This window comes from Leptonychotes weddellii, chromosome 11 (genome assembly GCF_054177405.1).
Source record: "Leptonychotes weddellii isolate Sample4059 chromosome 11, ASM5417740v2, whole genome shotgun sequence".
Taxonomy (NCBI): domain Eukaryota; kingdom Metazoa; phylum Chordata; class Mammalia; order Carnivora; family Phocidae; genus Leptonychotes; species Leptonychotes weddellii.
The window spans coordinates 85,065-112,677 of NC_138379.1; the positions used below are offsets into that span (position 1 = coordinate 85,065).

The 27,613-nt window shown below is 58.5% G+C and overlaps 3 protein-coding genes across 12 annotated transcripts; 2 read left to right on the top strand and 1 right to left on the bottom strand.

Annotated features, from left to right (window-relative positions):
- The first annotated feature begins 4,762 nt into the window (after positions 1 to 4,762).
- NLRP6 (NLR family pyrin domain containing 6) lies at positions 4,763 to 12,271 on the top strand. 4 transcript variants are annotated; one of them, XM_006741805.3, is made up of 8 exons: positions 4,763 to 5,024; positions 5,760 to 6,040; positions 6,266 to 6,304; positions 6,639 to 8,397; positions 9,235 to 9,330; positions 10,489 to 10,659; positions 10,785 to 10,952; positions 11,423 to 12,271. In XM_006741805.3, exons 1-8 carry the CDS (start codon positions 4,996 to 4,998, stop codon positions 11,559 to 11,561), a joined length of 2,682 nt encoding a protein of 893 aa, XP_006741868.1. In that variant the 5' UTR covers positions 4,763 to 4,995; the 3' UTR covers positions 11,562 to 12,271. The 4 variants fall into 4 exon arrangements, with proteins under 4 accessions (XP_006741868.1, XP_030893200.1, XP_081653584.1 ...); XM_031037340.2 differs by having other exon boundaries at positions 9,238 to 9,330; XM_081797458.1 differs by having other exon boundaries at positions 5,760 to 6,304.
- Positions 12,272 to 14,384: 2,113 nt separating this feature from the next.
- PGGHG (protein-glucosylgalactosylhydroxylysine glucosidase) lies at positions 14,385 to 26,014 on the top strand. 7 transcript variants are annotated; one of them, XM_081797460.1, is made up of 15 exons: positions 14,385 to 14,483; positions 15,006 to 15,289; positions 15,575 to 15,785; positions 15,861 to 16,296; positions 17,208 to 17,327; positions 17,771 to 17,902; positions 18,085 to 18,196; positions 18,452 to 18,524; positions 18,620 to 18,756; positions 18,894 to 19,027; positions 19,155 to 19,250; positions 19,473 to 19,570; positions 19,647 to 19,858; positions 24,173 to 24,318; positions 25,450 to 26,014. In XM_081797460.1, the coding sequence occupies exons 2-15, from the start codon at positions 15,031 to 15,033 to the stop codon at positions 25,585 to 25,587; spliced, it is 2,304 nt and encodes a 767-aa protein (XP_081653586.1). In that variant the 5' UTR covers positions 14,385 to 14,483; positions 15,006 to 15,030; the 3' UTR covers positions 25,588 to 26,014. The 7 variants fall into 7 exon arrangements, 5 of the variants coding, with proteins under 5 accessions (XP_081653586.1, XP_006741867.2, XP_081653588.1 ...); XR_014138414.1 differs by lacking the exons at positions 24,173 to 24,318; positions 25,450 to 26,014 and adding an exon at positions 19,965 to 21,082 and having other exon boundaries at positions 19,691 to 19,858; XM_006741804.3 differs by lacking the exons at positions 24,173 to 24,318; positions 25,450 to 26,014 and adding an exon at positions 19,965 to 21,082.
- On the bottom strand, positions 23,280 to 24,582 carry IFITM5 (interferon induced transmembrane protein 5). Its single transcript, XM_006741784.3, has 2 exons — positions 24,271 to 24,582; positions 23,280 to 23,807 (listed from the first exon to the last, which is right to left on the bottom strand). The coding sequence occupies exons 1-2, from the start codon at positions 24,460 to 24,462 to the stop codon at positions 23,595 to 23,597; spliced, it is 405 nt and encodes a 134-aa protein (XP_006741847.1). The 5' UTR covers positions 24,463 to 24,582; the 3' UTR covers positions 23,280 to 23,594.
- Positions 26,015 to 27,613: the final 1,599 nt, after the last annotated feature.

A 27,613-nucleotide genomic window follows, 5' to 3' on the forward strand; every position in this document is an offset into this window, starting at 1 on the left:
TTCTTGCAGGACTGATCTTCTGGTGACAGATTTCCACAATTTTTGTTTGTTTGAGAAAGTTCTTATTTTTCCTTCACTTTAATATAATGTCATTGGATACAGAATTCTAGGTAGGTGGATTTTTTTCTTTCATCAATTTAAATATCCCATCCCACTCTCTTCTTGCTTGCATGATTTCTAAGAAAGGTCTGATGTAATTTGTATCTTTGTTCTACTGGTGGGCTTTCTTTCCCTCTGGTTTCTTTCAAAATTCTTCTTTGAATGAGACAGGAAGGCTGGAGAGGGCTGGGACTGAATATTTTCCTTCCCTCAGTAGGTTAGGATGTATTAAAATCCATATCGGATACCCAGAGGTAGACCATGTGAAGACACTGGAAGAAAACAACTGTCTACAAGGGTGAGAGAAAAGCCTTAGAAGAAACCAGCCTTGCTGACTCCTTGATCTTGAGCTTGTAAGCCACTAGACCTTCTGAAGCCTAAGAGACCCAGACATCTACCTCCAAAACTCCCAGTATACAAGAGTATTAAAGGAACAGGGAAAAAAGAGTATAAAAGGAACAGAATCACTGCAATGAAAACCCTCATCAGAGAAAAGATGAATGAGAACCACCCAGGCTGCCTGGCCAGCTCCTACTGGGTGGGCACAGTAAGGACTTCCCAGTTACACTAATTGATTTTGGGATGTCAAGCCAATCTTGCACTACTGGGATAAATTCCGCTTAGCCATGGCTTGTAATTCTTTTTATATGTTAATGATTCTGTTTTCTAGGAGCTTGTTGAAGATTTTCTGTGTCTATATTTATCAGGGATAATGGTCTTTAGTTTTCTTGTGATGTGTTCGCCTCGTTTGGGATCAGGGTAATATGGCCTCACAGAATGAGTTGGGAAAGTATTCTTCTCATTTATATTTTTTGTAAGAGTTTGTGAAGGAGTGTTTGTAATGCTTTAAATGTTTGATAGAATCAACAGTGATGCCATCTGGGTGTGGACTTTTCTTTGTAGGAATTTTTTTTTATTATTAATTCAATCTCTTTACTTGAAGATTTATTCAGATTCTTTCTTTGGAGTCCATTTCAGTAGTTTGTGTCTTTCTGGGAATTTGCCCATTTTAGCCAAGTTATATAATATTAGCACACAGAGGAGGGGGTCAGCTGTAAGTCCGTTTTTTTCCTCATCTTTCCCACTCCTCCAGAAATGGTCCTTTCTCTGAGGTCAAGAGGTGAATTGGAATGCTCAGAACAGGGAAGGAAGCATTCTGCTGAGGGTATAAGCACTCAAGAATGAGGCTTTTCAAAGGCAGGAGAACTGAGGGGAAGGGAACCCCCAAAGGAGGAGTGGGTGATGCTGAAGACACCAGAGAGACCTCATTAGCAGCCGCCATGAGGACAAAATTTGAGAGAGGATGAAATGCTCAAAGGTTTTCCTCAAGTTTTCCTAGGTAGCAAAATCCCTGTGGGAGGAACGTTTGAGGGATTTCAGAGTGCAGTCTAAATTACTTGGAAAAGATTTCAAGATTGTGACTTTGGAAGTGGCCCTGCTCAGCAGCTACACCTGTAGATGACACAAATCCGAGTGAAAAGGCACTGTTTGCCACACCACTCCCCAATTCCTTTCCTTGCCTGCTTACCCCTTCTAAGAAAGAAAGCCTTTGGCTTTCTCCACCCCCCAAGTGCACCCCTCCACCTGCTCCCAACCTCCTCTCCTCATCCCCATGCTTCCACAACTCAGCTCACGGCAAGGCTCCCTGATATTGGCTCCCATTATCAAAGCCTTTTCCAGGGCTGTTATCAGCAGCTGCTGAGAATTTGTGGGACACAGAGTCCACTTAAGGAGGGTCCATCTTAGGAGATGGGGATGACCTTGACATCCCGAAATCACAGCCCTCAGGGCCCTTCCCATGCTGATTATGGCAGAACACACCAGAGCAGATGCACGCCCTTCCTCCAACCCTATGCTATCTCTGACGTGCCCCTCTCAGTTCCTTTGACAAAAGGAAAAGAGCTTGCATTTCAAGGAAAAGTTCATGGTCAGCAGTGTTAAGTGCTAGGGAGAGGTGAGTGGACTCAGAACTGAAGTGGGTTTAGAAATCAGGATGCTCTCGGTGACCCAGAAAACAGAACTTCACAGAACTGGAGAGGTGGTAACAACCAATGCCTAGAATGGGCAAGTGCATGTGTTACAGCTTCACTCCTCTCCACCCTCGACGCTGGAGTGCCATTACCATGCCACTTTGCAGATGAGGAAACAGAGACACAGAGAGGTTAAGTAACTTGTCCAAGGTGATCCAGCTGTTGGATGGTGGAGGCAGGATTTGATCCCCGAAGTTCTGGCTAGGAGATTGTGCTCTTGATGGTGGCACTTTCTGTCTGAAACAATGGAAGGGAGACAGTGCAGTTGTAGAGAACTTGCTTTCAAGAAATTATCCTGTGGAGAGGAAAAGTGAATGTTCATTTCAGAGAAACACAACACCAGCCAACGTGGGACATCTGTCTCTGCCTGGAGGAGTGAGGGTGTGTGGAGTGTCTCGGGGTTGGAACGGGGTTCAGTGAGGGGTCCATGAGGGGTGCACTGGGGTCTTTGGAAGTGGGGCTGTGGCCCAGGGCCCTGCGATGCCCACCGAGCTGAGCACGGCCCACATTCTGTCCACGGTTGAGCCCTGACACGCCTACGTTTGCTGTCCATTTGTTGTTGCTTTCCCTCTGCAGAATCCCAGCCATGTCAGAGGAGCTGAGTCAGGAGCCAGTAGGTCAAGGGAGCTGGGACCCCGTAGAGCTCATGACAGGAGCACCCCCCATCCCCAACCTCTCCTGGCAGCTGAGGCCCAACTCTGCTAAGGGTTTGTCCCTAGGACCTTGACTCCAAGGACACTCAGTCCACTCCTCTGCCTTGCTGGGTGTTACCCTCACCATGGCCTGGAATAAGGGTCTTGTCCCCACTCTGGGCCTGCCCCAGGTGAAGCCGCTTCACCACACAGGGCAGGTGCACTGCCCCTACCTTTCAGTGCTCTGTGGGGACAGTGAGCCGTGTTCATGTTCACGAGAGTTCTTTCAAAGCACAAAGTGGCCCCTGCCCTTGTGTGCCGGCAGCAGCCCCTCCAGGCTCTCTGCTCCCAACCCTGCCCTGTGTCCAGGAGGCTTACCAGTGTGGAGGGCTGTCAAGTTAGATGGTGGGGACCTGTCAGGAATTTGGGGAGTAGGAGAGAAGGAGGGCGCCACCCTGGGGTAGATGTGAGTGTGGTTAACAGAGCCATACCTCTGAAAGCCTGAGCCCACCTCAGGGAGACATGGGGTCTATTTGTCTTAAGTAGAAAAAAAAATCAGAGACAAATGGGCATCTCTGTGAGTCCCCTCCTCCTGGTGGAGGGGGCAACCAGAAAAGAGGATCCCAGGACTCTGGGTTCTCTCCCCAGGGGGCCGTTCTCAGGGCTCCTGGTGGACGCAGGATTGAACACAAGGATGGCTTATGGCCAGAAAGGCAGTGACAATCCCAGAACACCTGTTCTTGCGGACAGTTTCACAGAAATGCTCAGAGAGCTACTGTGTTCATTTTCTGTGGCTGCTGTAAAAGCTATTACAAACCTGGCTTAAAACAACACACATTTATTCTCTCACAGTTCCAAAGGCCAGAAGTCCAAAATCAGTTTCACTGGGCTGAGTTCCATGGGTTGGGTCGGCCACACTCCCTCCAGAGGCTCTAGAGGACATGTCCTCACCTTGCCTTTTTCAAGTTGCATTTCCAGCCTCAAGTGCTGTGTTCCTTGCGCTCCCTTGGCTCTTGGCCCCTTCTTCCCACTTCAAGGCCAGCAGCCTAGCATCTTGCTTCAGTGTCACATTACCTTCCTCTGGCCCAAATCCCCCTCTGCCTCTATCCATGAGACTTGAGATGACATTTACAGCCCATCTGGATAATCCAGGACAATCTTCCCATCTCTAGACCTGGAATTCCATCACATCAGCAAAGCCCCTTTTGGTATACAAGGGGACCTTCAAGAGTTCCAGAGATTAGGACCTGGTATCTTTGGGGTCTTTTATGTAGCTGACCACAGATACCCTCACACAAACACAGTATTAACATGGTCACATAGGGATGCCTGGGTGGCTCAGATGGTTAAGCATCTGCCTTCGGCTGAGGTCATGATCCCAGGGTCCTGGGATCGAGCCCCACATTGGGCTCTGTACTCAGCAGGGAGCCTGCTTCTCCCTCTCACTCTGCCTGCCTGTCTGCCTACTTGTGATCTCTCTCTCTCTCTCTGTCAAATAAATAAATAAAATCTTTAGGAAAAAAAACAAACATGGTCACATAGACAGACCGAGACACACACACACACACACACACACACACACACACACACTTCACACAGGCAGATACTGTCAGTAGAACCCCACATTCATTTGGCCGCACATGGTCCCACATCAGTCACACACACTCCTCATCTTCAAACCTCTTCTCATCAGCCTGCTCAAGCCAGATTTGGGAAGCCACAGAGCTCTTCCCTGGCCCATGTGACAGCCTTCCTTTCCCTGATAATATCATGCAAATCCCAGTGTCCCCTCTGCCTAAGAAGCCCTTCTTCACTGCTGCCTTCAGAATTTAACCTATCTCGAGGCCTTAAAGCTGAAGGTCTCGTTTTGAGACAGCCACATCCTCCACACAGTCCACCCTGCTCTGCAGTCACCTGCTCACAGCTCTGTCTCGAGGCCACACCCTATGGGTTTTCAGAGTACAGTAAAGGGGAAAAAAGATTAGAAGAAAATCAAAGGTCACCCAGCAAAACTCTTAAAGGGTGACTGTGTGCACGTGCCCCAGTGCCTGAGTTTGGGAGCTTGGTGACTGGTAGACGGACATCTTAGTGCTGGCTGAGCTAGAGCACTTGGGCCTACGGCATGGATGAGACTGGACAACTCCCCTAGAACTTGGCTCCAGGCAACCTGGAGAGAGGTCACCTTTCTGATCCCTGCGTCTGCCCCTAAGTGCTAGTCCTAGGGGCCAGACTCCATGGACCAGCCAGAGGCCTTCTGCTCCAGGTGAGTGCTGGCTTTCAGGGTGGTCACTTGGGAAGCCCTCGAAGGCCTCACCTAAGGCTGCTGACTCCCTGGGCTTCACACCCCCTTATCCACAACCTTCCCCCAGCATCCCCCAGGCTCAGGATTCTAGGGACTCCATCTGCACAGAAGGCATCCGGTGGGTCTGTTCCCTAGGAGCGGCTCAGATTCAGCCCCTGGCGTAAGGCCCCCCGCCTGGACCCCACCAAAGGGTGCAGTGCGATGAGTATCATGGGGAACTGAGGAACACAGTCTGGGCCAAGTGGTGAGTCTGGCTCTCTGCTGAGGCCAGCTTTGCTCGAGGCTCCCAGGGAAGGGAAGGGGAAAAGGGAGGAAAGGGGAGAGCGCAGGCCCTTGCGGATACCTCATCGTAGACTTTTGACCTGGCCTGGCCATGTGTGTGGGAGGAACACAGGAAGGGAGGTACAGAGCAGGAAGGCGCCCCCTAGCGCTCGGGTCAGCGGTGGCCAGTGCCTGCCGCGGAGTGACCCCACTCGCCACCAGGCAGCAAAGCCTCGGAGCAAAGCCCACCACCTCCTCCATGACTTCCCTCCCCGCGGAGTGCTACCAAGCGTTGGCCTGGAGTCACGCGGGGAAATGGGGCCGCCTCTGACTCGCTGACTGTCCTGGGCGCCCCGACGCCGGGGTCGGGTGGGGGGGGCGCGGCAGGGCTGGGGTCACCGTCGCCACACTCGTGCTGACTCCTACCGCCCCCAGCACGGAGTCCCGCGCGGCTGCCGCGCGGGATCTGCTTCAGGCCGCGCTCGAGGACCTGAGCCAGGAGCAGCTGAAGCGCTTCCGCCTCAAGCTGCGGGATGCGCCCCTGGACGGCCGCAGCATCCCGTGGGGGCGGCTGGAGCGCGCGGACGCCGTGGACCTCGCGATGCAGCTGACCCAATTCTACGGGCCAGAGCCTGCGCTGGACGTGACCCGAACGACCCTGAAGAGGGCGGACGTGCGCGACGTGGCGGCGCGACTCAAGGAGCAGCGGCTGCAGCGTGAGCGCAGGGTCGGGGATTGCCAGGGTCCCTGCCTCTCCGTTCGCTTCCGCCTGGGCAGAGTCTGGGCCTCGAGCCACCATCCTTCCCGCTTCCCCATCCGCAAATTCACCAGCCCCAGGGCTCGGATCCTGGGCGCTCTTGAGGGTGGCCCCAACTCCCTCTTGCGGCCCCCGCCCCGCCCCTGCACATTCAGCAGGGCCTCACCACAGGTCTCCCTTCCAGGGCTCGGCCCCAGCTCCTCCGCTCTGCTCTCCGTGTCCGGTAGGTCTCTCCCGGCACGAAACACGGGCCCCAAGCTGTCGGGGCGGGGGGGGGGGGGGGGGGGGGGGGACACGACGGTGACCCTCAGGTTTGCAGCACGAGTGTCCTCTACACTGCTTGGAGGTTCCCGACAGCTGGTCCCAGGGAGGAGAGTGTGTGGGAAGGCTGGATGGGGAGAGGGGCTGGGGTGTAGCTGGGGAAACAGACCTTAACCTAGTGGGTTGGGGAACTGCCCGAGAGGGTCAAGTGACGCAGCCCGTCCCATCCTTGTCCTCCCCACACACATACCCCGTTCTCTTTACTCCCTCCGGTCCCCTCTGCCGGCCCCCACCAGAGTACAAAAAGAAGTACAGAGAGCATGTCCTGCAGCAGCATGCCAAGGTGAAGGAGAGAAACAGCCGCTCGGTGAAGATCAATAAGCGCTTCACCAAATTGCTTATCGCGCGCGAGAGCGCCACGCTGGTGGACGAGGCTCCGGGGCTCGCGGAGGAGCAGGGGCCAGAGCGCGCTCGGCGCTCGGACACCCACACCTTCAACCGCCTCTTCGGCCGCGACGGAGACGGTCAGCGGCCTCTGACTGTAGTGCTGCAGGGCCCGGCGGGCATCGGCAAAACCATGGCGGCTAAGAAAATCCTGTACGACTGGGCGGCAGGCAAGCTGTACCACGACCAGGTGGACTTCGCCTTCTTCTTGCCCTGCCGCGAGCTGCTGGAGCGACCCGGCACGTGCAGCCTGGCCGGCCTGATCCTAGACCAGTGCCCCCACCGCAGTGCGCCCCTGCAGCAGATGCTCGCTCGGTCCGAGCGGCTGCTCTTCATCCTGGACGGCGCGGACGAGCTGCTGCCGCCGCCCGGGCCCTCCGAGGCCAGGCCCTGCACAGACCCCTTCGAGGAGGCAGATGGCGCGCGGGTGCTGGGCGGCCTGCTGAGCAAGACGCTGCTGCCCAACGCCCGCCTGCTGGTGACCGCGCGCGCCACCGCCCCGGGGAGGATGCAGGGCCTCCTGTGCTCACCGCAGTGCGCGGAGGTGCGCGGCTTCTCCGACAAGGACAAGAAGAAGTACTTCCACAAGTTTTTTCGGGACGAATGGACGGCGGAGCGTGCCTACCGTTTCGTGAAGGAGAATGAGACGTTGTTTGCACTGTGCTTCGTGCCCTTTGTGTGCTGGATCGTGTGCACCGTTCTGCGCCAGCAGATCGAGCTCGGCCAGGACCTGTCGCGCACCTCCAAGACGACCACGTCCGTGTACCTGCTTTTCATCGCCAGCGTCCTGAGCTCGGCGCCTGCGGCAGATGGTCCCCAGATGCAGGGCGAGCTGCGCAAGCTGTGCCGCCTGGCCCGTGAAGGCATCCTCCGGCACAGGGCGCAGTTCGCGGAGAAGGATCTGGAACGACTGGAACTTCGCGGCTCTAAAGTCCAGACGCTGTTTCTCAGCAAGAAAGAGCTGCCAGGCGTGCTGGAGACAGAGGTCACCTACCAGTTCATGGACCAGAGCTTCCAGGAATTCTTCGCTGCGCTGTCCTACCTGCTGGAGGATGAGAGAGATCTCACGGCACCGGCTGACAGCGTAGGAGCGCTTCTGCGGGGGGACACCGAGCGGCGCTGCCACCTCACGCTCACCACGCGCTTCCTCTTCGGGCTGCTGAACACAGAGCGGATGCGCGACCTCGAGCGCCACTTCGGCGGCGTGGTTTCCGAGCGCGTGAAGCAGGATGTCCTGCGGTGGGTGCAGGAACAGGGCCAGGGCCGCCCTGGGGCGGCACCTGAGGGGGCCGAAGAGACCGAAGCTCCGGAAGGCGCCGAGGAGCCGGAAGAGGAGGAGGGCGAGCTCAACTACCCGCTGGAGCTGCTGTACTGCCTGTACGAGACGCAGGAGGGCGCCTTCGTGCACCAAGCCCTGCGCGGCTGGCCCGAGCTGGAGCTGGAGCGCGTGCGCTTCAGCCGCATGGACCTGGCCGTCCTGAGCTACTGCGTAAGGTGCTGCCCCGCCGGGCAGGCACTGCGGCTGGTGAGCTGTGGACTGGTCCCCGCACAGGAGAAGAAAAAGAGGAAGAGCCTGATAAAGCGACTGCATGGCAGCCTGGGCGGCAGCTCGTGAGTCTACAGGGCAAGATGGCCCCCGGTTCACAGGCCCTCCGTGGGGGAATGTGTGCCCGTGCATCCATCTGGGCAGGGGGAGCACGTCCACAGCGGACGCCCGCCCCCCCCCCGCCAGAGGAGGAGCCCACCCCCTTGCAAGGCAGCCTCCCAATGTCCATCTGTCCATCTCCTTCCCCAGGATGCCCTTGCCATGCCAATTCCCAGCTGTCCACATGCGAGGCAAAGCTCCAAGCATGGCTGTGTGGCTCAGGCCCAGCTTTCTAATAAGTTCTGGAATAACTATGCCCACTGTGCCCTGAGCTTTGTACCCGCTGCTCCCTCCACTCTGTTTGCTGCCTATTGTCAGTGCTTTGCCAGGCTCCCCCAGCTGGCCTGAGACCCCATTGGCCCCAGAAGTGCCCCACAGACCACTGTATGCCATGACATCTACCCATGTCTATCCCCCTTACTAGACCCTCAGCTTCTTCAGGGCGAGTTGCCTTAGCTCCAACCCAGCACTTGACCCAGAGCTCAGCATCTGTTGAGATAATGAAAGTCAGGATGTTGGCAGGGGCTGGGGCTGGGGACGCCCACTGCACGTGCAAGGGTAGACCCAGCTCGGAATGCGGGTGACATCCTCCCCCACCGGCTGGACTCAAATAGACTGCTTCAGCGGGGAGGTGCATGGGGCCCCAGATGAGTGGTTTCACACTGGGTTTAGAGTGAAGAGGGTGGAGGGGCCCTAGCTCAGTTTGGGGTTGAGGGCAGAGACAGCTCCGACACCTCAGGACCACAGGAAAGAGGTAGGGACTGGAAGGGGACAGGTGGGCTTCACCTTGCTCTCTCTCCTAGCAGTTCACAAGCCACCATGAGAAAACCCCAGGCCTCTCCACTACGTTCACTCTTCGAGGCCATGACTGACCAACATTGTGGTCTGAACAGCCTGACGTGAGTGACCATGCCCCCACCCCTCCCTTGGAAGGGATGCAAAGCAGGATACTCTGGGCAGGGATAGAGGTACAGCCCTGTCTGGAAACGGCTGAGGGGACAGACTGAGAGCCTGTGGCCTCTGGTGTCCCGGGCTGGGGTCAACAGGCTGTGCCCACACAGAACGGAGGAGGGAGGAGGGGATGGGGGCGGGGGCTCCATCACCAGCTTCGGTGTTAGTTAGGAAGGAGCGTTTGGCCCCAGTTTGAGTGGAAAGCGTGGTGCGGCTAAGCATTCTGGGGGAGGGATAAAGAAGACCAGAACATATTTTCCTTCCAAAGAAAGGAAACAAACAAACGAAGGAAGGAAGGAAGGCTGCTAGGTGCTATTGGAAAGTGCTGGGCAGCCCCTCTGAACTCTTCCAAGCAATGGAAGGGAGTATTCAGGACACAGGCTTTGAGTCCAGGTTGCCTGCCTCTGAGCCCTTGGGCAAGTCAGTCTATCTGAGCTTGTTTCTTCCCCTATGAAATGGAGCCAAGAGATTCTGCCTCAGAGGGTTGGTATGAGAATTAATGTGGCAACACTGAGTCTATGACCTATCACCAAGTAAGCAGAAGGTAAGAGAAACTGTAGGAACTAGTACCGGTGGGGCATAGTGACATGGTTACTTAGCTTGACAGGAGGGTATTCCAGCAACCTGGAAATAAACGTAGGGGGCCAAGAAGGTGATCGGCACATTTGGCCCATCGATTCTGCCCCTAAACTGAATGAATGAAGACGTTCATCACAGCATTATTTATAATAGCAAAAAAGTAGGAACAACACAACTGCCCGATTGTTAGGGACTGGCCACTTGAATAAACTATGGCCTACCTTAACTCGATGGACAATGATATGCAATTAAACATGTGGACGGTAAGATCTAAATTGGCTCATCAAAAAGCTGGTAGAGAATTGTGTCCTAAGGGAAAAGCGGAGTGCAGTCCAGCACTTGCATATATGGCCAGGGCGCCTCAGGAACACATGTGGTGACAAAGGACGGAGAAAACTCTGTTCCTGTGGAGCCAGCATATCGCCAGCTGAACCTCAGCCGCCCAAGCAGCGGGCAGTTTGCGGAGCCGGGGTGTAGCAAAGCAGCCAAGGGGCCTGAAGACAGACCCGTGTGCCTCTTGACCACAGGCTGTGCCGCTGCAAACTGCCTGACTCGGTCTGCCAAGACCTCTCTGGGGCCCTGAAGGAGGCCCCTGCCCTGAGGGAGCTGGGCCTCCTCCACAACTGGCTCACCGAGGCAGGCCTGCGTGTGCTGAGTGAGGGCCTGGCCTGGCCCCAGTGCCGGGTGCAGAAGCTCCGGTAAGACCTGGCCTGGGAGAGACCAAGGGAGGGACAAGGGCAGGGCCGTGGGCCAGGGGCCGGGGGGGGGGGGGGGGGGGGGTGCGGTTTGTCCACAGCAGTCCTGAGGTTCACCCCGCCCCCAGGGTGCAGCAGCCCTGCCTCCAGGAAGCGCTTCAGTACCTCATCAGCATGCTCAGGCAGAGCCCAGCATTGACTACCCTGGATCTCAGTGACTGCCAACTGTCGGGACCCATGGTAACCTACCTGTGTGCAGCCCTACAGCACCCAGGATGCCGCCTACAGAGCCTCAGGTAGAGGCAGGGGCGGGAAACGTGCTGGGGACTCAGCCCCTCAACCGTGGGTTGGGCTGGGTGCCTGGGGACTTCCCCTGGGCCCTGAAGTGGAGGCCCTCTCAGGGCCCCCCGAGTGACCACACTCAAACCCAGCCCCTGGAGACCCGTGCTCCAAAGCGCTGGCCCCAGCTCTTGGCTTCAGCCACTCTACCAGACCAAATGTCCATCTGTCATCTGGTGCCATGGCAAGTCTGGGCCAGTGATCCCAATACCCTTTTACTCCCCGAAAGGCTCTGGCCCCCAGCCCCTAACCCCTCTTCCCAGCCTCTGACGCCCCTAACACCTTCTGTCACTGTGTGCTTTAGCACAGCCCAGGCCAACAGCCCCATCACTGCCCCCACACTGCTGCCCTGTTACTGCCCCGCCCCCCGCCCTGGCCTCAGCTTCCCCAACCTACTCCCACTTGTGTTCGGTGTGCATGGCTACAGTCTGACCTCCGTGGAGCTGAGCGAGCAGTCACTGAAGGAGCTGCAGACAGTGAAGACGGCAAAGCCAGGTCTGGTCATCACCCACCCGGCACTGGACAGTCCCCCCGAGCCTCCCACAGGATTCATCAGTGCCCTCTGAGGCCCCGAAGGCCAGGGGGAGGACTCTAGTCAGCCCTACGGAGTAGACTTCCTCATCCCAAGGGCAGGAGGATGTTGCTCTCAGCTCTGGTCAGCTCTTTTGAGCCTGAGGAGCTGGGGGCAGGCAGATGGGAGGCGAGGACACACAGGGTCCCTTACCTGGCCAGGGACAGGTCCCAGGACATGCCCCTCCCCTCACACCCTGGGCACAGGTTACATCTCTGTCTTAGAAACCCAGGGACCTCTCCTCCACCCACCTTCCTCTCCTGAGGCCCTCTAGCCTTCCCCCTGCAGATGCCTCCAGCAACAATAATGATGTCAAGAGCTCCCAGGCATCAAGCACCTACCATGTGTTGGCCTTTACCTGGTCTCTTCAGTGCAGAGCGACCCCTGCACTGATCCCATCCCCATCTGCACTATGGGCCCCACAGCCCCAACAACTCTGCCCCTGGTCACAGGGCATCGAGCAGGGGCTGACCCCTGACCAAAGGTGGGCAGGTCACCATTCCACCCCAGGAATTTGGATCTTGGCATTGGGAGCAAAGCCATCCCTGAGGCTGTGTGGGCCCAGTCCAGAGGGGTCCATTCACTATCTAGGTCTTCAGGGATGGAGACCAGGGGAGAGGGAGATGGAGTAGCAGCTGGGACTCTGGCAGCAGGCAGCCTGCCCCCCCACCCCATGCACTGATAATACATTCTCCTTTGGATTCACTTCTGTTGATTTCTGTTGCACGTGGCCAAGCATCCTAGCAAGCGCTCACAATCTTTCCTTTGGTCCCCAATCCACCTGTATGGGGTGGGGTTGTATTCCCCATTTCCCAGATGAGGGAACTGAGGCTCAGGGTTACAGACTGACTACAGGAAGCTCTGAGGCGAGGCCCGGGTTTGACGAACAGGGCCAGCAGTGGACAGCCCCCGAATCCTCAGGTCTCTGGTCAAAGCTTCAGGGCTTGACCGGCTCCTGAGACCTCAGTCCAGGTAGATGAAAACCACGGGAGTCAGTGCCTTCATTTCTCGGGGGAAATTCCCTTCCATACTCACCTTTCAAATCTGGGCATTCATTCCACAAAACAGACAAAATCCCCCCCGCCTTAACCTGACAGGAAGACAGACAATAAACATGTATAGACATAGACAGGGGCCAACCAGTGCTTTGGGGGAACATAAAGTACGGCAAAATGCGGGGCGACAACAGAGCCAAGGCTTTCCAGTTACAAGTACTGGGTCTGGAGAAGTCTAACTGAGGACAGGGCATTTGAAAACAGAAGGATGTGAGGCATCAAGCCCTGAGAATATCTTGACGGAAAGTGTTCCAGGCAAAGCAATAGCCAAGTACAAAGGCCATGAAGAGGTGTGTCTTACCAGCTCGTCTGCCATGACAAAATACCATAAACTGGGGCGCTTATCAAACACAGAAATGTGTTTCTCACAGTGCTGGAGGCTGGGACGTCCAAAGTCAAGGTGCCAGTCAATATGGCATCTGGTGAGGACCTTCTTCCTGGTTGCAGAGGGCTGTCCTCTTGCTGTCTCTTCACATGGTGGAAAGAGAGCAGGCTAGCTCTCGGGCCTTTTCTTGTAAGGTCTCTAATCCCACTCTTGACAGCTCTTGACCTAATTACCTCCCAAAGGCCCCACTTGCAAATACGGTCACACTGGGGATTAGATTTCAACTGATGGATTTGGGGGCACACACCCAGTCCATAACAGGGAGCATGCTTGGACTGTTGCAGAAGCCGCAAGGAAGCTAGAGTGGCAGCAGTGGACTAGGGGAGGGGTTGGGGGGGGCAAGGGATGCTGGCCGGTCGGTCCTCCAGTGAGGTGGGCACCACCACAGGCTTCGGAGCAGAAGGGTGCCTGTGGCTGTGTTAACAAGGACTGCAGAGGGCAGAGCAGAAGCACAGAGTGTGGACTGTGTCTATCCAAGAGGTCGGCTTGACCTCGGAGGTTGCAGTGGCGATGGTGAGATCTGGCAAGTGCAGAACAACAGGACTTGTGCATTGGAAGTGGGTGTGGGGACAGAGGGGGCCTGAGCAGCTGGACAGGAGGAGTCTCCTGCGGGAGGTTGCAAGAAGAGCTGGTTTTGGGCGCCTGGGTGGCTCAGTTGGTTAAGCGACTGCCTTCGGCTCAGGTCATGATCCTGGAGTCCCGGGATCGAGTCCCGCATCGGGCTCCCTGCTCGGCGGGGAGTCTTCTTCTCCCTCTGACCCTCCCCCCTCTCATGTGCTCTCTCTCTCATTCTCTCTGTCTCAAATAAATAAATAAAATCTTATAATAAAAAAAAAAAAAGAAGAGCTGGTTTTGAGGGACACGTGGAATCTGAGTGTCTCTGGCTGGGCCCAGTGGTCAGAGCACAGACGTGTGGGTCAGGCCAGGGCCAGAGAGGCAAGGAGACAGGCCCAGGGCCCAGCCCTGGAGCGTCCAGGTGGGCAGGTGGGGAAACGGAGTCTGAGAGCAGCGGCTGGGGAGGGCCGGAAGGTGGGGCCAGAGCAAGGGGAGGGACTTCTCCTGGAGGGGGACCGGCAGCGCCACCTCTCTGAAGGGGGGACACGGAAGCTCACGCAGAGACAGAGGAAGCCGAGACCGGAGAGGGGCAACCGCAAACCAAAGGCCCCCGCCCGCCTCGTATCCATCCCTGGACACATCCTTGAGGTCAGCGTTCAAACTGTGCTCCTCCCGCAGTTGGCTGCGAGCACCTCCCGCGTGCACAGCAGCAGCACCCGGTGTGCACGCGGACCCACGGGGCCCGCTCGCCTGCCCAGCGGCTCCGCCCCGGGGGTGGGGGCCCAGCTGCCCCGCCCTGCGCGGCCCTGGGGGCGGGGACCGCAAGGCCTTTCGGGGACGGGGCGGCCGCCGGCTACTTCTCCCTTTGGCCAAGGAGGGGCAGCGCCGAGCGGGCTGGAGCCTGGGGACACGCAGGGCTGCGGTGAGCCCCAGAGACCCTCCCCGGCCTGCCTCCCGGAGCTCCGGCTCCTTCCCCGCCCCGGCCCAGGGTCGCTGGCCTCCGCAACCCCCCGCCCCCACCGCCCCGGACCGCGCTCCGGCGCACACCCCAGCCCTCCCCCAAGCCAGCCTTCTTGAGGACTACTGTCCGGACGACTGAGGCCTCCTCACTCCCCACTAACAGGTCGGGGCCCGTGGGGGTGCGGCTTGGAAAGAGCTGGAAGGACTCGAATTGAGGTCCTAAGGTGGGAGTTTGGGGACTCAGCTGGGTCTCTGGAGATCAGTATTAGGAGTTTGAGCATCTCTTAGCGTTGAAAGTGTTTCCTGGGTTGGCTCAAAAGTGGGGCCTGTGAAAAATCGGGCCTGCCCAGGTGGCCCACACCCTCCCCACCAGCTGTCAGAGGCATCAGCCAAGTTCGTGGGGTGGGAGGCTTAGGGCTTTAACAGACAGTCAAAAGAGGGAGGCCCAGCCAATTGTGGGGGCCACTGACTCCCCCTTTTCCAGGCCACTCTGCTGAGCAAGACTTTCCATGGAGGATGCCACTGAGGACCCCACCATATTCACTGCCCATTCTCTGCCCAGTGACCCCCGGCTCTTGGCCACCATGACCAACACATACTTGGGCACACGTGTGTATCATGACACACTGCATGTGAGCGGCGTGTACAACGGGGCTTGCAGGGACACACACCGGGCCATTCTGCCGAGTCCCCTCAATGTCCAGCTGGAGGTCCCTGCAGAGACAGGAGATCAGCTGACCAAGACCTTTGTCCTGGACACTAACACAGGTAACCACCACTGTCCTAGGTGAGTGGGGGAACCAACAGCAGTCCCATCCTGACACCTTCCAACTCAGGGTGCCTGACTCACAAAGAAAAGCAGGGTTTCAGCCCTGCGGGCCTCCTGAACTGCTACAAGATTGGGGTCTTCTGTGCAACCGTAGCTCTCCAGACAGGGCAGTTGGGGCTCAGAGGGTGGATCCACCCCCCTGAGGGGCTGGTAGCTTTGTAACTGTCCTCAGTGGCCCTAAGTGGGGCATGCGAGTTGCCCTGACCCCCTCTGCCCATTCCCAGGCTCCTTTCTGCACACCCTAGAGGGCCCCAGCTTCCGGGCCTCCCAGCGCATCTACGCCCACCGCACGCTGCCTCACGTCATGGCTTTCAGTGTGTCCATCACCCGTGTGGCCGTGGGGAACTGGCCCATCACGGTGCTGCTGCGGTCAGCCTTCTCCCCAGAAAGCCCAGACCTCGACCTGCATCTGGGTCCTGACTTCCAAGGAGCCCGGTGAGGAGGGGGTCAGGGCTGGCCAGGTAGACTAAGGAGGGAGCGGGTCCCTCAGACATGGCCTTACTCTTGCAGGTGCCTTTATGGCCACACACTAACCCCGGAGCAACCTGAGGGGTCCCAGCAGGAAGTACACATGCTGTGGACACCAGTGCCCCCAGCCCTGACCCTTGGGGAAAGTGAGGAAGACCAGACCTGGGAGTTCCTGACCGTGGTGGGTGGCAGCCAGGCTGAGGCCCGAGCCTGCCTGACCGAGGCCCTGCAGCTGCAGGCAGAGGGCACTCTGTACACGGCCCACGCCCAGGCCTGGGCCCAGCTCTGGGCTGGCTGTGGCCTGGATGTGGTGGGGCCCCTGCCCCTGCGCCAGGCCTTGCGTGGCGCCCTCTACTACCTGCTCAGTGCCCTGCCCCAGCCTGGGGCCCCAGGCTATACCTGCCATGGCCTCAGCCCCGGGGGCCTGTCCAATGGGAGCCGAGAGGAATGCTACTGGGGCCACGTCTTCTGGGACCAGGTATGCATCATCCCACCTTCAGCACACAGCAGCCACAGATGGGGCAGCACACAGGCGTGGAGTACGCCGTGGCTGAGGGCACGGGCACGGCTGCTGTCTCTGCCCTACCAGGGATGGGGGCCGTGGCTGGGGAATCACAGAGGCCATGGCAGAAGGGAAGGCTTCCTGGAGGAGGTGGGATCTCAGCCGAAGAATGTGTAGGAGTTTGGTGGAAAAGAGTGATTCAGGCAGATGGACCAGGGGGTACACACAGCAGAGCCGAGAGGGTGTGTGGCATCTGCAGGGGCAAAACGGCACCTCACCAAGGAAGAAGAGCAGCTGGAGGGGGGCTGTAAGAGCCATGGAGACTTGAACTGGGGAATGACACTAACAGAGGTGTGCTCTGGGAGGACCCTCGCAGCTGCTGAGGGGAGCATGGGTGGAAGAGGCTGAGGCCTCGGACAGGAGTGGGAGCCAGGAGAGACTGGGACTTGGTGTCCATTGAGCGTGGGACGGGCCCGGGATGCTACCCCTCTTCATCAGATGCCTCCAGAAGCCAGTGCTGTGGCCCACTCTGGTGAGGCGGAGTCACTCACTCCAGTTCAGGCAGCTAGTGAGCAATGGAGCTCCACGCGCAGCTTCCAGCCTGAGCTGCCGGGGGGACCCAGATGCCTGCTGGGGAGGTGAAGCACTGGGCTGGGGACCAGACCCGAGGAGCATCTAGTCTGGAGACCGGGACGTGGGATGGGCAGGTGTGGAGGGCCCAGGATGGACGCAGGGTGGGCAGCAGAGGGAGAAGCTGGAAGGCGACAGAGGGGCGCTCAGGGAGGCAGCATGAGCAGCACCAGCTCTGGCCAAGGCAGAATGTGGGCAGGCAGGCGAGAGAGAAGGGTGTGAGAGCTCCCGAACAAGGGGCCCTTCCTTGCTCTCAGGATCTCTGGATGTTCCCGAATATCCTGATGTTCCACCCAGAGGCCGCCAGGGCCCTCCTGGAGTACCGTGTCCGGACGCTGGGTGGGGCCAAAGACAATGCCCAGAAGCTGGGTTACCAGGTGAGGGGGACCTGGGCACGCCCCCTGCAGAGCCCCTTGAAGGGCCTGATGTCCCCACATCCCTCCTAGGCCTGCACCCATCACCTCAGGTTCCTCTCTGGGTGGGGCTGGGATTCCTGGATTCTTACAGGGGCTCAGCAGCGTCCCCCAGCCTGCACTGCATAGGTAGGAACAACAGCCTCACTGGGGCCCAGCTGGCGTCCCCCCGCTACCTTGGCCCAGGGTCAACACACGGTGCAAGCTGGGCAGAAGCCGCCTGGGCTGTGGTGGGGACACATGGTGGGCACCCTGAGCCTGCAGGTCCCCATGAGGGCACCCGACGCTCGGTGCCCCCACCTCTGTCCTCCATGGCTGAAGGCTGGGAGCATGGGGGAAAGGGTGGGCTATCCCTGTGCCCCAACCCCCAGAATAGTCAGGTCTGCTCCATGCCCCCAACCCGTCAGGGAGCCAAGTTCGCCTGGGAGAGCGCAGGTTCTGGTCTGGAGGTCTGCCCTGAGGACATTTATGGGACCCAGGAAATCCATGTAAACGGAGCTGTGGTGTTGGCCTTCCAGCTCTACTACCACACCACCCAGGTGAGGTGTCACCCTGCCACCAGGTATGACCACCCACCTGACACGGCCACGCCCCCCACGCCCACCAGGACTTCCTCTCTGGGCCAGGCCTTCACTTCTGGGCACTCAGAAGGGCGGGCACTGACAAGAAATGTAGCAACCAGAGAACTACGGTCCCTGTCCCACCCTCTCCTGCTCCCCAGGACCTGCAGCTCTTCCAAGAAGCTGGTGGCTGGGATGTGGTCAGGGATGTGGCTGAGTTTTGGTGCAGCCGTGTGGAGTGGAGCCCTGAGGAGGAAAAGTACCACCTGAAGGGTGAGGGCACGAGGAGGGCGGGAGAGTCATGGGGAGGGGGGCCGGTCATAGGGGAGGGCCAGTGGTGGAAGGGAGCGGCATGGACAGCTGTGGCCGGGATAGTAGGTGGCCACAGGTTGGTGGGGCAGGTGGATGCTCCTCAGTTCAGCGTGTGATCTTTGGCACCTGACGTTGCCAGCCCCACACTGGCTACTGGCATCAGGGGCAGGTCCCTAGGACCCTGCACTAAGCACCGTCTTGCACTTGTCTGCCCAGGAGTCATGCCTCCCGACGAATACCATTCAGGGGTCAACAACTCCGTGTACACCAACGTCCTGGTCCAGAACAGGTCCGACCCAAGACCCCTGCCCATACTGCCAGCATGCAAAGGGCCAGCAGGGAGGGCTGGGGCTACAGCCCCCCTCTCCCTTCCTCCGCCCCTAGCCTGCGCTTTGCTGCTGCTCTGGCCCGGGACCTGGGTCAGCCTGTCCCCAGCGAATGGCTGGCAGTGGCTGATAAGATCAAGGTGCCCTTTGACCCAATGCGGAACTTCCACCCTGAGTTTGATGGGTACCAGCCTGGTGAGTGTACTCGGAGCTGCTTCAGGGCCCCTTCACCCCTCCAACAGGACCTATGTCCACCCTGAATGTCCCCTACCTGGTAGAGCAGCTCCCCCTTCCTGCTCCCTCCCCCGTTGGCAGCACCTGTCCCTCCCCAGGAGAGGAGGTGAAGCAGGCAGACGTTGTGCTCCTGGGATACCCCATCCCTTTCCACCTGAGTCCTCACATTCGCAGGAAAAACCTGGAGATTTATGAGGCTGTGACGTCCCCAAAGGGTCCTGCCATGACCTGGGTAAGGAAACTGCAGGGGTGTGGGGTGGCGGTCCTCACAGCAGCCCCAGCCCTGCCCCACTAGCCTCAGTCTCCCCTCCCCATGCAGTGGGCTATGCCCCAGCATGTCCTCTGACCTCTGACCCCAGAGCATGTTTGCTGTGGGCTGGATGGAGCTGAAGGACCCCTGGCGGGCGCGGGACCTCCTGGAAAGGAGCTTTGCCAACATAACTGAGCCATTCAAGGTAGCCTGGTCTCGGTATCAGCTCTCACGCTGACCACACCTGCCTCCCGCTCCGGCCCCTGGTTGGTAGGAGTGGGAGCCCAGCCTCAGGGGGAGTCGTAGCAGGGTCAGGTCCCTGGTGACTCCTGCCTGACCTCGGGCCCTGCCCTTGGGAGCAGGGGCAGCAGCCTCATGGGGGCCCGTATCCTGGGAGTCCGGGCACTAACTGCCTGGCCACGTGCAGGTGTGGACAGAGAATGCAGATGGATCGGGCGCTGTGAACTTCCTGACCGGCATGGGGGGCTTCGTGCAAGCAGCACTCTTTGGATTCACAGGGTTCAGGTGAGTATAGGCCCAACAGAGAGCAGTCACATGCCCCCCCACTTCCTGCTCTCATGAACGTCTCCCCTCCCCCCAGGATCACCAGGGCTGGCGTGACCTTCGACCCCATGTGTCTGGCAGGGGTCTCTGGAGTGTGCATCTACGGCATCTCCTACCAGGGGAGCAAGCTTGACTTCTCCTTCTCCGAGGGCTCTGTGACAATTGAGGTCAAAGCCCAGGCAGGACCCTGGGCCCCCCTGCTGGAGGCTGAGCTGTGGCCGACACACACTCGACTCCCCCTGTTCCCAGGTAGGCAACCACCCCCAGACTCACCCAGGGGTCCGGGGCAGGTGAACCCCCCAGGGTAGCCCCCTAGATATGTGCCCCCACTCCAGATGCCCCCTTCTCCCTGCAGGGCACAAAGTCTCCTTTCCCTCGTCAGCTGGACGGATACAAAGGTCACTCCCAGAGGCAGCAAGTTCTGCTCCAAGAGTTTCCTAGGAGAATTTTTTGAAGACGTTAAACACCTGCCCCAGAACCCACAGACCCCTTGTGGGACACTGTTGGGTCCTCCAGCCCCACCAGTGTCCTCACCCTGGGGCTGTCCTGGGCACTGCACCTGAACATCCAGGGCTTCAGGGATGTCTCTGGGTCCTCCCATCTGGCCTCCCTCTGTGGGTACCCCCCAGCTGGCTGCATCCACCCCTCCTCAACACCCTCCCAGCCCGCTGACCTCCTCCCTCCTGCCCACTCTCCAACCAGCAGCCAGGCTCATAGGCTCCAGGGAAAGTCTGAATTTGTTGGTCCAAAGTTCAAGGTGGTCTGCCTCTAGCCTGAGCCCCTCCCCAGCCTAAACCTCCATGGACTGCAGCTTCCCCATGGCCTCACACTCAGCCACATCTGTGCCTGCCTTTCTGAGCTGACACCTGCACATGTACCCTTTCCCGGGACACCACAACGTGGGGCCGGGGTGTGGCCGACAACTCTGCTGAGAAGGCAGACACAGGTGCAAGCCTCCATGTGGAGGATGGCAGGGGTGAGGGCATGAGGCAGGACGTTGGTCCCCTGTGGAATTCCTGGGGACTCTCTCAGTTACAGACCAAAATGGAACTTCGTGTGTCACACGGATGAGATCAGGCACGGCTGAATCCAGGTGCACTCAGCATCCTCAGTCTGTGGCTCCTCCAGCCTCTGGGCCATTTCAGTGAGGTTGGACAGTCCCTGTCACAGGTTTTTCCTCAGCCAAGAAGAGAGGGAGGTGGAGTGCAGAACAAGACCCTGCACCTTCCCTCTGACCTGCCAGAAGGACTGGGGCCAAGGGTGCATGGGTTCAAGGCCACTGGCCTGGGCCCATCTGTCCTAACAGGCTGCCTGTCCTCCTGGGGCCTCAGCCCCTCGGCTGGCACATCCAACTTGGGTCCTTGGGGGTTTCTCAAGAATGAGGTGAGATGGTACCTGCTGCCAAAATTTTGGTGAGAACCATGCCACCTACACCAGGTCTGCCTGAGAAATTAAAATTCCATGCTGAGAAAAGTCTGTCTGCCATAAGGAGCTGGTGCTCTCCTTCCTTCTGAAAGTGAGGGCTGCCTAATGGATGGGGTCAGGTCAGGAAGTGCAGTAATGTGCCCATATAGAGCAAGCAGTGGGCCTGCCACCCTCCTTCACTCTGGCAACCCCCTCTTCTCTCTCTGTTCTGGGTGGAGAGGTAGTCCAAGTTCTCCAGGCAGCAGACACCAGGCATACAAGCTGTGATGGAGTGGGGAAGGAGGGTGGGTGGAGGTGTCAGGGATCCTAAGGCTTGTCTCCGGGTTACTGTGGGGAGCAGCATGTGGGAAGAAGGATGGCTTCCAAGGGAGCACAACCAGCCAAGCTGCAGATCAGCATGGATGTCAGTGCTGGTCCCCAAGAGCATGTGGCCCCAGAGACTGGAGCCAGCACCTTGCCCAGGTGCCCACCGGCTCCCCCCCAGCTGCTGGACGTGTGGCAAAGGCTGAGGCAGACCTGCTAAAGCAGGGTGTGGTGGCTGGGCCTATCCCAGTAGCGCAGAGGCTCGTTTTCGCAGCCCTGGAGCCAGATGTGGGCACAGACATCGGGGGGGTGGCGGGTGGCCCTGTATGCACAGGACTGGTACGGCCTGATGCTTCCTGCATGTACGCGCCACGTACGTGTGCCTCTGGACGCGTAGTGCGGTGACCCTCTGAGGGGGCTGTGGCAGGGTGGCACGCACGTGTGCTGGCATGGCTGGTCAGGGGTCCGTAGTAGAGCCAACTGCCTAAACTGGATCGGGGTCCCTCAGCCTGCCCCGGAGACAGCCTGGGATGAGGAGGGCTGCTGGTAACGTTCCCCCACGCCTGTCTGGACCACACACTCTGTGTCCTCAGCACCTGGGCACAGGCCAGGCAATCTCTGTTCCCCTCACCAAATGTGGGGACTAACAGACCATCCCATGCCTGGGGACATGTACCTGGTCGCACACAAGCTGATCCCCACTTCTGACCTGTGCATCCAGCGCAGGTGGTTCCCTTCTTGGGCCAAACCTGGAGCTCAGGGTTGGCATGTTGTATCCGTCCTGGTCCAAGCACTGGCACACTCCAACGTGGGACCAGCACCCGGCATGGGCCAGTGCCCCATCTCCATCCCCAGGCCCCAGGCAGCACACACCCCTACCTGCAGGGGCTGGCTTGGGGCAGCACACACTCCAGCGTAGGGCTGGGATGCTGTTGATATGTGGCCAGGATACCATCTCTACCATCTCTACTGTGGAGACAGGCCAGCTGTTGGCTGTCACAGAAGAGGGGGGTATTCTGAGGCTCCAAGTACAGCAGCTAGACAGACCCCCACACCCAGCCCAGGCAGATGGGTAGGCAAGGGGTGCTCTCTGGGTGGGGTGCTCAAAAGCCTGGACCGCCCTGCAGTTAAGGCCCCTGCAATTAGCCTGCCCTGTCATTGGATCAGCCACAGGGAGGCCTAAGGGACCTCATCCCCAACCACACAGGGTGTGTGCATGGATTTAGCAACCCCCCTCTTTGCCAGGCTCTGCTGGTTTCCGGGAAGGGGGAGAGTGGTGCACAAGGGAGGTAGAATGATACAAGGATGTGTACCCAGCACCAAGGATGCTCAGAAAGTGTCCTCACCCCCCCATGTTCACCCTCTGCCCAACTGCACATATGTGTGTGAGGTTTGTGTGCATGGTTGATAGAAGGGTCACGCCTGTGTGCTCATGTGTCTGTGTCCAGCCTCACTGACCCAGGAGAGAGGGAACGCACTGTGGGGACTGAAATTTCTCAAAACTGAAGGAATGCAGGAGTCCTAGGGACAGACAGAATGACCCAAAGAAGGAGGCTGGCACTCGCCTGACCCACTGACAGAAACATGCAGGGTGAGGACAAGCGATATCCTCCTAGGGGCTCCCACTTAATACAAGTGCACACACAGATGGGGAAGGGCACACATGTTCTGGAAGAGAGGCCACTAAACCACAGTGCCCAGCAGGGCAGCAGAGATCAAAAGCCTGAGTTCCCAGACTTCAGTCTAAAATACTCAGGCGCCTCCACCCCAGAAGCCACAAGCCACCCAGTGCCTGAGTGAAGGCGACAGTCGGAGCACGGCCCAGCAGACAGAACGGGTCATCCTACCATCATGCTGGGGTCAGTCCAGGGGAGCCCCTAGTGTGGGTGGTTCCCCTCAGGAAGAAACCCTCTGCCACCCCAGCAAAAAGCCCAGGAGGCACTTTCTGGAACCAGGTGCTTTTAATTGTGAAACTAAGGCTGAGTGAGTCTGGTGAGTGAGGAGGGAGGGTCCAGCCTGGGTACAAGGAGTTAGGGGAGCGGGGACCACCAAGGTTGCAGTTGAGGCCACTGGGGTCCAAATAAGGGATCTTCAGGGTCAGCATTAGGTGCCCAGGCTGGGGTGGGAGGGGCGGCCATCAGGTCCTGTGGTGGAGTTGGGGTTCCAGGGGGTCAGGGTAGAGTCCCTGGAGCAGTGCCCTGGGGGTTAGTACTGGGGTCAGGGTCCGCGGGTCAGGATGCAGACGAGGCGCAGCCTGTCAGTCATAGTCCGAGTCGTCGAACTTGGTGCTAAAGAAGGCGGCAGAGTCCTTGGCCAGCCGGGACAGGTGCAGAGCCCCGGTCACCACCAGCGCCAGGAGAAGCAGAGGGAGCACCAACGCCCACATCGTGGCCAGGATGTTGTAGCACTTGGCTTTGGAGCCCAAACGCCCGGCTGCCTCCAGGTCTCCAGCCACCTTCTGGTCTCGGGCCTGTGGACCAGTGGTAGGGCCAGGTCTCTACATACACTGGGGGCCCTGCCTGCTCCCACTCCAGCTGTGGACTCAGAGAGCAACCTGGGCCAGCATCAGCCTCCAAGGACCCTCTGTGGGTGGAGAGTCCTGGAGTGCTGAGGACCCCAAGGAGCTGAAGCCAGAGGGGCTTTGGTCGTAGGAGCCCCCAGCATGTGAAAAGCCACTTGATGAAAAAGACCCCCTTGGGTAACCCCCCACCAACCCTGTCTCTTCTGGAGGGACCAGACCCCCCCACTGAGGACAGTACCCCTGCCTCAATGGAGAAGCCCTCATGAGGTGAAGAGCTTGTCCACCGCCTGGCTAACGGAGTGGCCTTCTCACAGGCCTCGCCCCTTGGAGAGGCCCTCCCGCCACAAGCCTCTCAGGCCCTCTGGACAAGCAACGCCCCCACCCCCGTCCGGAAAGACCCCCGCCCGCCCACCTTGATGGAGTAGGCCAGCGCCAGGAAGCCGAGGCAGCACACGTTCAGGTAGAGGGTGCTGAACACCGACCAGATCAAGTGGTCTCGAGGTGGGGGTCTCGGCGCCCCCAGAGTGAGGGCCGTGTGGGCGGCGCCGTCTGCCTTGCGGGGCGTCGGGGCCCGGGGATGCTCGCGGGGGTACGATGTGTCCATGGGTTCCAGCGCCGTCTCCTCCTCGCTCGGGCTCCCGCTTCGAGGGTGGGCGCCCGGGGCCGCTTATAGCCCCGCCGCCGCCCTCCCGCAGCCCGGCCCGGCGCCGCCCGCTAAATATAACGACAAATTACAGCCCTGCGCCGCGGAGAGCGCGGCCCCGTCCCGCCCCGCCGCGACGCCCCCCGCCCCCCGCCGCGCGAGCCCCTCCCCCGCCCCGGGAGTCCCCGCCGGCAGGCGGCTGGGGCGAGGGGCAGGGGCGTGCGCCGGCTGCAGACTGCCCACCCGAGCCCCTGCCCCGCGGCCAAAAGGAGTCCTCGGGGCTGTGGGTGGGGGCGTGTCGCCTCGGCTGCGGAGAAGGGCTGGAGACCCCCCGGGCTTGGGCTCCATCCCCAGAACCCAGAGTTCGGGTTCTGCCAGGGATCTCCTCGGCTCACCAGCGGCCGGCCTTGGCACTCCAGAAGTCCCTGCCCATGTGCTGGCGGGAGGAGACCGGCCACAGCAGGACGGAAACGGGGCTGTGGCACTGTAGGGGGTTCGCCAGAGGAGACCCCAGCACCATCGCTGCTAGGTGCTGCAGTGAGCTCTCCGTGATCTGCTAGGGAGCCCGCCCTCCTCCCTCGTGGGTAGACAGCTGCTTCTCAGCCCCCTTGGCTGGTTACTCCTGCCCTCCCGAATCCTCAGAGGTTTGGAAGGATGAGCTTAGGGCTCTGTTTTGGGCTCCCTCTGGAGCGTCCAGCAACCCCTTGGCTGTAAATGCTACCTATGTGCCAATAACGGATATTTACAACAAAGGGCCAGACTTCACTGAACCCCAGACTCATACCTAAGTACCTACTCTGGCAGAAGGGCTCCCAGGGTCTCCAACCTAACTTTTCCACAAGACCTCAGGTTCCTGTCCCCCAACCTCCTGTCTTCATCAGTTGGGGTTGTTATAAAAAGTACCATAGATTGGGTGGCTCATAAACAATAGAAATTTATTTCTCACAGATCTGGAAGCAGGAAGTCAGATCGGGGAGCCATCGCGGACAGGTTCCGGTGAGACCCTCTTCCTGGCTGCATACGGCTAACTTCTCACTGTGTGCTCACATATTGGAAGGGGCTAGGGAGCTCTGTGGGTCTCTGTGATAACAGCACTAATTCTCCCATGAGGCTCCACCCTCATGACCCAATTACCTCCCAAAGCCCCCACTTCCTACTACCATCACTTTGGGCATTAAGATTTCAAGATACAAATTTTGGAGGACACAAACCAGGGGCCCCACTGAGAGTTTGACTTGGGCCTGCCATGATTCCTTGGACCCATTGTGCCCCACCAGAAAGAGGGGCCAGGATGATGTTTTGCCTGTTGAGATACTGTGATATGGTGATTTATATTAAGAAATATATATTTCGGGGGCACCTGGGTGGCTCAGTTGTTAAGCATCTGCCTTCGGCTCAGGTCATGATCCCAGGGTCCTGGGATCAAGCCCCACGTCTGGCTCCCTGCTCAGCGGGAAGCCTGCTTCTCCCTCTCCCACTCCCCCTGCTTCTGTTCCCTCTCTCGCTGTCTCTCTCTGTCAAATAAATAAATAAAATCTTTAAAAAAAAAAAAAAAAAAGAAATATGTATTTCGACATCCCTGTTTCTGGCACAGGACCCCTAAAGCCCTTGGCATTTCTGAAGTGATAAAGGTGTCTTTTGTTATGTTAATGAGGTGACTTCTGGACCCTCACCTAAGGATGGGGGCTGGCTGCCAGGACAGCCAACCAAGGGATTAGAGGGTCAGTTCTATCCCACCCTCTGACCTCCGGGGATGGCAGCGGGGCTGAAGGTTGAGTTCGATCGCCAAAGGCCAATGAGTCAGTCATGGCTCAGTAATGAAGCCTCCATAAAACCCAAAGGACAAGGTTTTGAGAACTTCTGGGTTGGGGAACACGTGGAGATCCGGGGACAGTGGTGTGCCTGGAACGGCCATGGACATTTCCCCAGACCTCACCCTGGGCACCTCTCCCATCTGGCTGTCCCTGACTTGGATCCTTTGGTAATCAGCTGGGGATCTAGTTAAGTAAAATGTTTCTCTGAGTTCTGTGAGCCGCTCTGGTGAATGAATAGAACTGAGAAGTCATGGGAACCTTGGATTTACAGCCACTCGGTCAGAGGCCCAGGTGACAACCCTGACTTGTGACTGGCACCTGAAGTGCGGGCAGGAGGACAGTCTCGTAAAACTAAGCCCTTAACCTGTGGGATCTGACATTATTTCTAAGTAGGTAGTGAACACCCTGCTGGTGTCCAACATTTCCTTAGTGTTGTCTGGGCAGTCCCCCACACATTGGAATTGGGTTGTTAACCTTAAAAATAAAACTGACAGTTATTTTACCAGGAAAAGGGGTTTATTTGGGAATAGCAGAAAATCACAATTCTGGAAAAGGAAGCTACGGCAAAACCATATATAAGTCCCGAAACATAAAAATCCAAGCTCTTTTATGGGAGGGGGGTGGAGTTGGGAGGGCTGTTGTAAACTAGAAGTCCATTGGAGTGAACTGGGAGTGGCAAGTGTACTGGCTTCTCATTGGTTGGACTGTGATCATCTCTCATTGGCTGGACTCTACTCTCCTTGGCTGAGCTGTGCTCTCATTGGCAGAGCTATAACTAGCTCTCATTGGCTGGGCTGTGACTAGCTCTTATTGGCTGAGTTGTGCTCTCTTTGGCTGGGCTCTGCTCTTATTGGCTGGGCTGTCCGAATGGAAGGAACCCCTCCTTCTTCCTCGGGCGCAGTGAAGCCCAGGGTTCTTCCCGCTGGGAGTGCAGAGGGCTGCGAGGAGGGAGTGGTGGGCGGGAGAGCTCGCCCTGCTGGCCTCCACTGCGTGTTAGTCCACGGGTTCCAGGAACCGAAGTTACATATTGAGCTGGGCCTTGAGTCCATCAGTCCCCTAAGCTTCCTGGCTGCGGGTCAGTCAGGCCCAGACATGGAGAAGGCATCCCAGCGCTGCAGGGGCGGCAGGACGCGGACAGCGGGAGGTGGGGGTCTGGGGCTGGATGGAGGCCTGAGGATGCAGCCATACAGCCCCGCACACACACTGAGATTGTGTGTCACTTTCAGGATAGAATCCAGGCGCGGTAGCCGGAGAGAGCTCCTGCAGCAGAGGTGCCCCACTGCCAGGATTTTGCGATC

Coding starts and splice junctions, on each gene's coding strand:
- IFITM5 (XM_006741784.3), bottom strand. CDS start 24,462: ATGGACACATCGTACCCCCGCGAGCATCCCCGGGCCCCGACGCCCCGC. Junction 23,808..24,270: donor CGCTGGCCTACTCCATCAAG/GTGGGCGGGCGG, acceptor ACTGGTCCACAG/GCCCGAGACCAGAAGGTGGC.
- PGGHG (XM_081797460.1), top strand. CDS start 15,031: ATGGAGGATGCCACTGAGGACCCCACCATATTCACTGCCCATTCTCTG. Junction 18,197..18,451: donor GGAAAAGTACCACCTGAAGG/GTGAGGGCACGA, acceptor TTGTCTGCCCAG/GAGTCATGCCTCCCGACGAA. Junction 18,757..18,893: donor GTTTGATGGGTACCAGCCTG/GTGAGTGTACTC, acceptor GTCCCTCCCCAG/GAGAGGAGGTGAAGCAGGCA.
- NLRP6 (XM_081797458.1), top strand. CDS start 4,996: ATGGACCAGCCAGAGGCCTTCTGCTCCAG. Junction 5,025..5,759: donor CCAGAGGCCTTCTGCTCCAG/GTGAGTGCTGGC, acceptor TACCGCCCCCAG/CACGGAGTCCCGCGCGGCTG. Junction 6,305..6,638: donor CGCTCTGCTCTCCGTGTCCG/GTAGGTCTCTCC, acceptor GGCCCCCACCAG/AGTACAAAAAGAAGTACAGA.